Source organism: Leptopilina boulardi, unplaced genomic scaffold, assembly GCF_019393585.1.
Source record: "Leptopilina boulardi isolate dan_hultmark-lab unplaced genomic scaffold, ZJU_Lbou_2.1 LbouV2_278, whole genome shotgun sequence".
Classification (NCBI taxonomy): Eukaryota; Metazoa; Arthropoda; class Insecta; order Hymenoptera; family Figitidae; genus Leptopilina; species Leptopilina boulardi.
The window spans coordinates 4,858,110-4,869,181 of record NW_026137838.1 but is presented as its reverse complement, the minus strand read 5'-3'; the positions used below and the strand labels follow the sequence as shown (position 1 = coordinate 4,869,181).

Sequence of the window (11,072 nt, the reverse complement as noted above, 5' to 3'; positions counted from 1 at the left end):
GAAAAATATTAAAATATTCCAAAGGAATATATTCAAATATTCTAGGGAAATATATTTGAAAATTCCAAAGGGAATATTATCAAATATTCGAAAAAATATTCTTTCCTCATTCAAAAAAAAAAAATTTCCAAATATATTCGATAAAAATTTTTAAAGGAATTTCTTTTTTTTTTTTTAATTTGAAGTTATTAAAATATATTCCAATATTCCAAAAAAATATAGAGGGGAAAAATTCCAAAGTAATATACTCAAAAAAGAATTCTTTTTGAGTGATGCTGGAATATTTTGGAATATTTAATTAAATTCTTTTAAAATATTTAAATATATTGGGAATATTTCCACAATATTTTTTTGGAATATTCAGTTTATTGTTATAATTTAGAGATATTCAACTATTTTTAAATGGAATATTTTGAAAAAATATTTTTATGAAAGTTCCCTATCAAAAAAAATAAAATTACTCACTGCTCATTCCGGAAATAAATTGTGTCCAATAACAATTTTTAGAAGTATTTTGATTGTTTTTATTACAATTATCATTTTTATTATCATTTTCATCATCAGTTTCACATGAACAATAATTTATAATTCCCATATTTTTGTCCCCTTTTATTTGTCTCGTTCTCTACAAAAAAAAAAAATTTTAATCACACCATTTTGTCTATTTAATTATTTCTATGAATTTTAATTATATTATGAATTATTTTTTTTTTAATTAAAAATTAAAATATTTTTTTAATTGAAAAAAATTAAAATTACTTATAAAAAAAAATAAATATGTGAATATAATTGAAAGACCTTTTGAAGAATATTGCACCGGTTAACTGAAATTACATTGTTTGTTTAGTTCGGGGTTAAAGTTGAAAAGACAATAATTCGCGATTTGATAAATGTTTATTTTAATCATTGTCACTCGTCGTGACAAATTTATTTATTTATTTCTCTCTATTATTTATTGCTATTAATTATTTATTAATTATTTATTAAATATTTATTAAATATTTATTAAATATTTATTAATTATTTATTGTACTATTAAATAAATTAACTAAATAATAAATATTTTTATCATTTAAGTGATAATTAATATTAATACTAAACTTATTTAATTCAATGGAATTAATAATTTCTTGAATATTATTGTAAATTATAAAATTATAATGAACTTACCTTGATGGATGAAAGAAAATATTTTATGAAACAATTTTTTATATACAAAAAAAACTACATTTTTTGCAAAAAAAAAAATTTGATTGTACCCGAGAAAAAATTCTTGTATTTCGGACAATATAACTTAAAATATTATAATCGGAGTATAATGAAAGAATTAAAAAATATACTCCAAAAAAATCAGTAAAAAAAAATAAATCATCTTATCATTAAAAAAAAAAGCATGATAAATATTTTCTCTTCTCATCTAATCTTTAGACATTACAAAAGAAAGGCAATTTAATTTTTAAAAAGTATACATTATTGACGAAAACAATTAAAAAAATCGCGATATCCAAATTATCAAATTAATTAAGATAAGTAATTAATTAATTAATAAGATAATAAATAATAAAATTATACACTGAGTAAAAAAAAAATCGTACTTTTTTTTTTATATGTATAGTGGAAGAAGATAATATATTGATTTGTAAAAAAAGAATTTATTGGCCTAAATTATGTACAGGGTATTCACGGAGATTTTTTTTTTTTTTTTTTTTTTTTTATTTATTTTTTAACGAGAGATTAAACTCCTAATAAGCGTGTTGTTGTTGAGATTGAAAACTTTGAGGTTGAAAGGCTGATGGTTGGAAGGATTTTCCATAAGGTGCAGCTGCGAAACCCTGATAAGCTGTTGGTCCCGGATAAACACGGGGAACTGGACCGGAAGCACCAAAATGACCTGGAGCGGATGCTGCGTACGGTGAAGCTGCTCCATAATTCAACGGACTTGAAATACCTTTCTGTCCATTGTAAGCTGGAAAATAAGCAATTCATTAACTGTAAATAAAAAATAATTTTCTTCTTTTAAAAAATAAAAAAAAAATTTTTGTTTATCAATTCAAAAATAATAAATATAACAAATAAATTATAAAATGAAAATTTTATGCTTAAAAATGAAAATATAAAAAAAATATAAAACAAATAAAATAATAATAAATACTAGTAAATAATAATAAATAATAATAATAAATAAAAATATTAATAATAAATAATAATAATAAATAAAAATATTAATAATAAATAATAAAAATAAATAAATAATAATAATAATAATAAATAATAATAATAAAATATATAAAAATATAGGTAATAATAAAATAAATGAAAAATAATTCAAAATATTATTTTCCATTGTGTAAAATTAATGATTAATTAATTATTATTGATTATTAATTAGGCGTGAAAATAACTAATAAATAATTAATTAATTGAATAAAAAGCTATAACATAAAATAATTATTTGACCATATTGATAAAGACCCTGAGAAAAAACTAATAATAATATCAAGAATATTAATTTTACTCTTCAATAAATCTTTCTCTATGCGAATATATAATTACATAAAAAATAGATTTTTTTTTATTACCATTTATGGCCAGTGAATGAAATAACGATAGGTCTATAAATAAAAGTTATATATATATATATATATACACCGGTATTATAAACATTACATTGATCATTGGCCTGATTGCATATGTAATTACGAGAGATTTCTATTGTTATTGTTTCTCACTTCTGGAAAAAAAAGAAGGTAAGGTCAAGAACCACGGATGAAAGAAAAAAAAATTTTTTTTTCTTTTTCTTCCTCTTTTTTTTTTATCTCATAATTGAACGTGATTTTAATATGTATAATATATTTATATATAAGAAAGAAACCGGTTCTCCTCACGTGCTTATGATCATTTATAACACTCGTGTGAACTTGAAATTATATTTATAATATGATTTATCTGATGATTTCATTGACATTGCCATACCACGACCTACAATAATATTTTTTTTTTTATTTTCTAATTTTTAATGATTTTTTTTTTGGTAGAAAAAAAATTACTTCGAATTTTTGGAATATCGAAGATATTTTTTTTTGAAATATTGGAAATATTCCTTTGCAATATTGTGGTAATTTTAAAAATTTCGAAATATTTCCAGTAATATTATTGTAATATTCCTTGAAATATTATTGGAATATTACGGTGTAATATTATTGTAGTATTTCCAGAAATATTACTGAAATATTATTGTAATATTCCCTGTTATATTTATTTTTATTTATTTATTTTAATATTATTGCAATATTTGTAGTAATATTACTGTAATATTCCCATGAAAATTTGGAAATATTCCAAGTAATATTATTTCAATATTATTGCATTATTCCCAGTAATATTAATGTAATATTCCCGTAAAAATTTGGAAATAATCCCAGTAATATTATTGTAATATTCCCTTAAATATTACTGGAATATTATGGTATATTATTATTATTATTATTGTAATATTTCCAGAAATATTACTGAAATATTACGGTATAATATTATTGTAATATTCCAGTAAAAATTTGGAAATATTCCCATTAATATTATTGCACTATTCTAAGTAATATTACTTTAATATTCCAGTAAAAATTTGGAAATAATCCCAGTAATGTTATTGTAATATTCCCTGAAATATTACTGGAATATTATGGTATATTATTATTATTATTATTGTAATATTCCCTGAAATATTACTGGAATATTATGGTATATTATTATTATTATTATTGTAATATTCCCAGAAATATTACTGAAATATTACGGTATAATATTATTGTAATATTACTGTAATATTCCGGTAAAAATTTTGAAATATTCCCATTAATATTATTGTACTATTCCAAGTAATATTACTTTAATATTCCAGTAAAAATTTTGGTAATTTTCCCAGTAACATTATTGTAATTTTCAAGTAATATTAGGTGTTATATTACAAGTAATATTGAGGTAATATTACATAGAATATAGAGATAATACTACACGTAATACTGTTGTAACATTACTGTACAATATTAATGTAATGTTTCAATTATTACATGATAATATTCCAAATGTTCTATGTAATATTAAAATAATATTACTTTTGTCTTGAGTAATTTTTTTTTTGTTTAAAACAAAATAACGCCAAATTCTTGGAATATAGAAAATATTATTTTGTAATATGGAAAATATTCTTTTTGTAATATTTTAATATTATCGACACTCCCTTAAAATTTTGAATATCCCTTAAAAATCAAAAGATTCCTTAAAATATTCCTTTGATATTTAAAAAAAAAATAATAATTTTATTACATTCCAAATATTGGTTCTATATTCTAAAGATATTCCAAAACAAAAATAAATACCCTTTTGGAATATAAAAAAAAATACTTTTCGCAGTAATATCAAGGGAATATTCCTCAATAGTATGTATTCTGAAAAAAAACATTCCCAGCCATATAAAAAAATTCTAATTATAAAAATAAAAAAAGACCTAAATAAATTACAATAAATAAATAAATAGAAATAAATAAATAAAAAATATAAAATAAAAACAAATAAATAAAAAATATGAAATAAAAATAAATAAAATAATCTTACCTTGTCCATCGTCGGAGTACTCATCCGGTCCATTGTACTTGTAAGCGCGTGCCTCAGCTTCAGCGAGTTCCTGAAGTCTCGCTGCCTTCAAAGCGGCAACTTCCGGTGTATCAATGACAGTACCATCCTCGGCGAGTGGCGCTGGTGCAAATTGAATTTTTGACGATGCTGGCGCATAATTTCTTGGCGCCGATGCAACATAATTGGCGCGCGAGTCATATTGTTGAGGATAGGCGGCAGCTGATGGTGCCGCTACGGGATTGGCTCCAGCATGATAGAGGGGTTGAGTGGGATATGATTGACGCGCATACACTGGCTGTGCTGATTGGTGCGCGTATTGTGAATATTGAGGAGCACGATGTGCCTCTGGTGAATAACCAATTTGCTCTTGTTGCTGTTGTTGTTGTTTGTCATCAACTGCTCGCGCTGCGGCACGTGCAAATTCGGCAAAATGCGCTGCCTTCGCTTGTTGCACTTCCGGTGTATCGATGACATTACCGTCGTGACCCACAGGTGCTGGTGGCGCGAATTGCTGCTGAACGGGACCTTGATTTCCATAGCCGAGATATTCCGCCTGACTGGCCGCGATTATCGCGCACGATAATATCTGGAATTATTGGAAAAAATGTTCGTTAATGAAACGGTGAAATGAAGAGAAAAATTGATGATTCATCATTTTCCTCCAATAACATTAATTTCCATCAGTTTTCATCATTTTTCTCCAATATCATCAATTTCCATCAGTTTTCATCAATTCCTCCTCAACGTTGAGGAGAAATTGATGATATTGGAGAAAAATGATGAAAACTGATGATTATTGAAGACATTGTAGAAAAATGATGAAAGTTAGAAAGAATATTTCATAATAATTTTTCTCCTCAACGTTGAGGAGGAATTGATGAAAACTGATGGAAACCATCATCAGTTTTCATCATTTTTCTCCAATATCATCAATTCCTCCTCAACGTTGAGGAGAAATTGATGATATTGGAGAAAAATGATGAAAACTGATGATTATTGAAGACATTGTAGAAAAATGATGAAAGTTAGAAAGAATATTTCATAATAATATTTCTCCTCAACGTTGAGGAGGAATTGATGAAAACTGATGGAAATTGATGATATTGGAGAAAAATGATGAAAACTGATGATTATTGAAGACATTGTAGAAAAATGATGAAAGTTAAAAAGAATATTTCATAATAATATTTATAATAATAAATTGAACAAAAATGATGAAAATTGATGAAAGTTAAAAAGAATTTGTAATGAAGAAACTATTTAATAAATAAAAAAAGTTATATATACAAAAGAATTAAATGAAAGGACGTTATATATAATAGATAATAATATTTATAATAATAAATTTGAAGACATTGAATAAAATTGATGAAAATTGAAGACATTGAACAAAAAATGATGAAAGTTGATGAAAATTGGAAAGAATTCGAAACGAAGAAGTTATTTATAAAATGAAAAAATAATATTTAACAAAACAATTAAAAGAAAAGATAATACATCATAATATTTTTAATATTTATAATAATAAATTGTAGACATTGATGAAAATTGAAGACATTGAGAAAAAATTGATGGAAATTTTATTTCATATTTCATTAAGGAAAATGAGGAAAATTGTTAGGAATTGAAGATATTGAAGAAAAATTATAAGAGTTGATAATAACTGAAGACATTGCAGAAAAATAATAAAAGTTGATGATAGTTAGAAAGAATTGGAAAAGAAGAAGTTATTTAAGAAACGAAAAAAATGATATAGACAAAAGAATTGAAAGAAAACACGATATATACAATTATATAATAATAAAATGCTTGTTTATAATAATATTTATAATAATAATAATAATTTGAAGACATTGAATAAAAATGATGAAAATTGATGAAAATTAAAGACGTTGAAAGAAAATGATGAAAATTGAAGACATTAAAAGAAACTGATGAAAATTGAAGATATTGAAAGAAACTGATGAAAATTGAAGATATTGAAAGAAACTGATGAAAATTGAAGACATCGAAAGAAAATGATGAAAATTGATGAAAGTTAAATAATATAAAAAAAGTATCAAACGAAAATAAAGAAAAAAGTAATTTTGTATTCACAGAAAATAAAACGTAGTTTCTAAACAATTTGTGGAAAGTAAACATTCGAAATTTGTTATGTAAAAAATAAAAAAAACTTGAGTGTTACACCCATTTCATTCTATTGCAAAAAAAAAAGAAGAAAATTCTAGGTAATAATAAAAGCTCGATATTCGTATGATATTCAAATTTTTTTGGAAAAAAAAAATTCATGATTACAGATTATGACCTTTTATTGCATATAGAAATTAATTGGTTACAACATAAGTTTAGAGTCATTGATTTTAGAGGGGGGGACTTTCATATTTAAGGACTGTAAGACCATGACGATATTGCGTGACTTCTTTAGCTATGGTAATTGTCTATAGTTTCGAATTCAAATATATACACACACAATCGTATATATAGGTATATATTTTGATGATGATGCAAAAAAAAAGTTTTTATGAAATTATCCGTTATGTACACAAATCTTTTTTTTTATCTAATGTCTATAACAATACTTACTTCATCAATATATAATTATTATTGGTTGACTTTTTTTCAAGAAAAAAAAAAATAATTTCGTAATTTTGTTGATAAATTGTTTAATTTTTTTGTTTTGGTAGGAAAATTAATTGTTTGAAACAAATTAATAATTAATAGTTATTAATTAATTACTAATTGTTATTTTTATTATTATTAATTGTTATTTTAATTATTATTCTATAATTAAAAATTTGTAACTCAATATAATAATAATTAGTTATAAAATTAAATATAATTATAATTAATTATTAAAATAATAAGTGACAATTTTTTAATTATAGAATAATAATAATACAGTAAATAAAATAAATTAATGTAACGTCGCTTTGAGGAAGTAAAAAATAATTAGCAAACAAACTAACATGTTATGTAAGAATTCATTAGTGGATATACTTTCGTTTTTTATGTTCAACTTTTCGTATAAAACGAAAAAAAAATTTATTCAAAGAAATTAACGCTGGTATAAAAGAATTAAAGACAATTTTCTATTTTTTTTATTACAGTGAGAAAAAATTCAAATTAGATTTTATCGTCTTACATCCATAAATTAGAATTATTATAATTCGAAAATTTTCTGTAATTAATTTTTTTTTTTTTGATGCTCCAAATAGAAAAAAACAATAAAATTGATGATTGATAATTATTGATAAATCAAAATAATGCAATAAATTAAAATAAACAATGAAACTGTTATTTTTAAAATAAAAAATAAAATAAATAAAAATAAAATAATAATTAAATAAAAGAAATAATAAACATGAAAAATGAAAATAAAATTAATAAATAAAAGAACAAATATTTAAAAAATTAAATAATAATTAAATAAAAGAAAAAATATTAAAAAAATTAATAAAATAATTAATAAAATAATAAAATGATTAATAAAATAATTAATAAAAAAAACATTAATAAAAAAATTAGTAAAAAATATTTTAAAAAAATAAAAAAAAGATCTTTTACGATAAAATGAAGAATGCATAATAGCATTTATTTGTATCATTCTGAGGGGGTCAACCACGTGACCCATTGCACCTATAACCTCTCACTTTCCTTTGTTCTCCAAAGATCGCGACTATGAGAAATAATACGGTACTTCAATTTTTTTTTCATCCTCCACAATATATATATATAGTTATGTATATAAGTACATTCGAGAAGAATGTAAAACTTACCAAAGCAAACATGGCGAATAAGAAATTATTTCCTCCTTTTAATTAACTTTTGTTATTTGTTTACCGGTCCCTTCCACTCTCCTCAACAAAAAAAAAAAATTTTTTTTATTTATTTATTTTTTTAATTTAAATATCCCGTTCCGCTCCGGCCGACCGGTGGTTCCGTTTGAGTTTCTGGAGAACGGAGACAGTACCATTTATAAGGTAACCCCCGCCACACCCTCCACCATCAGGTGAAACACTATATGGAGGGAGCCCAGATTGTCGATTGGGGCAAACCTCACAATTGTATATAGTGCTCCAGTGTTTTCCTCTCCCCCTCTTTTTTTTTTTTATTGAAATAAATAAAGTGTATTTTACCACACCCGCGTCTGTATAACTCTTGTCTCGATGGCCTCGTGACCTTGACATTTCGTCGAGCATCTCCTGTATATAATAAACTGTATACAGGATCCATTGACCCTCGAGAATTTCCATTGCAGATCGCGAGATTTTCGCCCAAAAAATTGCAATTGTAGTTTCTGTGTTTTTTTATCTTCTTCTTATTTTTATTCTTGATGTTATTTCTTCTTTTTGTTCTTTTATGCTATTGTTCTTATGTTTTTTTTTCATTTTTTCATTTAATAGTTGTTGTTCCTCTTCTTCTTTTTGTTTTTCTTCTTTTTCTTCATTTTGCTATTGTTCCTCTTCTTCGCTTTTGTCCTTGATTTCTTCTTTTATTTCAAGCCGTTGTTATTTTTATTATTTATTTGGTTTTTTCTTCATATTTGTGTTGTTCCTCTTCTTCTTTTTGTTCTAGATTTGTTGTTTTTCTTCTATTTCTTCATTTTGCTGTTGTTTCTCTTCTTCGTTTTGTCCTTGGTTTCTTCTTTTTCTTCAAACCGTTTTTAATTTTTGTTCTTTATTTGGTTTTTTCCTCATTTTGTTGTTGTTCCTCTTCTTTTTGTTCTTTATTTGTTTTTTTCTTCATATTCTTCATTTTGCTATTGCTATTGTTATTTTTATGCTTTATTTGTTTTTTCTTCATTTTGTTGTTCCTCTTCTTCTTTTTGTCCTTGATTTCTTCTTTTATTTCAAGCCACTGTTATTTTTATTATTTATTTGGTTTTTTCTTCATTTTGTTGTTGTTCCTCTTCTTCTTTTTGTTCTAGATTTGTTGTTTTTCTTCTTTTTCTTCATTTTGCTATTGTTCCTCTTCTTCGTTTTGTCTTTGGTTTCTTCTTTTTCTTCAAACCGTTTTTAATTTTTGTTCTTTATTTGGTTTTTTCCTCATTTTGTTGTTGTTTCTCTTCTTCTTTTTGTTCTAGATTTGTTGTTTTTCTTCATATTCTTCATTTTGCTATTGCTATTGTTATTTTTATGCTTTATTTGTTTTTTCTTCATTTTATTGTTCCTCTTCTTCTTTTTGTTCTTAATTTTTTTCTTCATTTTGTTGTTGTTTCTCTTTTTTGTTTTATTCTTGATTTGTTTTTCTTTTTTCTTCATTTTTCTATTTTTTCTCTTCTTCGTTTTGTCCTTTATTTCGTCTTTTTCTTCAAGCCGTTGTTATTTTTATTCTTTATTTGTTTTTTCTTCTTCAATTCTTTGTTCCTCTTCTTCTTTTTGTTCTTGATTTGTTGTTTTTCTTCATTTTCTTGTTGCTTCTCTTCTTGATTTTATCCTTGATTTATTTTTCTTTTTTTCTTCTTCTTGTTTTTGTCCTTGATTTGTTATTTTTCTTTAATTTGTTGTAGTTGTTCTTCTTTTTGTTCTTGATTTGTTGTTTTTCTTCTTTTTCTTTTTGTCCTTGATTTGTTACTTTTCTTCAATTTTTTGTTCCTCTTCTTCTTTTTGTTCGTGATTTGTTATTTTATTCTGATCATTCAAGTTGTTGTTATTGTTCTTGTACTTTTTATTCTTTGTTTTTGTCATTGTTCTTAATAGTTTTGTTGTTCCTCTTCTTGTTTTTGTTCTTAATTTTTTGCTTTTCTTCTTTTGCTTCATGTCATTATTATTATTATTATTTCTTTTCTTCTTTTGTTCTTGATTTATTGTTATTGTTCTTCCTGTACTTTTTACTTTTATTTTGTCATTGATCTTATTGTTTTTGTTGTTCCCCTTCTTATTTTTGTTCTTCGTTTGTTGCTTTTCTTCTTTTTCTTCATGTTGTTATTGTTCTTGATTTCTTGTTATTGTCCATTTTGTGCTTATTTTTTTTCTTGTTCTTCTCGTTTTTGTTGTTCCTCTGCTTTGATTCTTGATTTTGTTGTTCCTCTTCATTTTCACAAAAATAGATTTTTTTGTTTTGAAAATAGAAATATTTTTATTAAAAAAAAAAAAAAACAATTTTTCGTATTTCTTGGTAAATTAAATTCACATTATAAGCGATGACATAAAAAGATGAGAATTAGAATTTTTTCGCATAAATCTGCGCTTCTCACCTTCACATTTTTCTTTATATTCAACCAATAATTTAATCGAAGCAAATTTACATAATTACATTTATCGCGAGCTCTATAACAAAATTTATTTATGTTTGTTTTACTTATTTTATTGAATAAAAATATACATATATTCATTTGATGATTTTACTATTTCATCATTGTATTAATTTCCAGTATAATTGTTTTCATCAATTTTCTTCAATTTTCCTCAATTTTCTTCAATTTTTCTCAATTCTCCTCA

At 23.7% G+C, this 11,072-nt stretch overlaps 1 protein-coding gene across 1 annotated transcript; it reads right to left on the bottom strand.

Annotated features, from left to right (window-relative positions):
* Window positions 1-1,632: 1,632 nt before the first annotated feature.
* Window positions 1,633-8,591, bottom strand: LOC127281881 (pupal cuticle protein-like). Its single transcript, XM_051305856.1, has 3 exons — window positions 8,409-8,591; window positions 4,612-5,218; window positions 1,633-1,966 (listed from the first exon to the last, which is right to left on the bottom strand). Exons 1-3 carry the CDS (start codon window positions 8,418-8,420, stop codon window positions 1,743-1,745), a joined length of 843 nt encoding a protein of 280 aa, XP_051161813.1. The 5' UTR covers window positions 8,421-8,591; the 3' UTR covers window positions 1,633-1,742.
* Window positions 8,592-11,072: the final 2,481 nt, after the last annotated feature.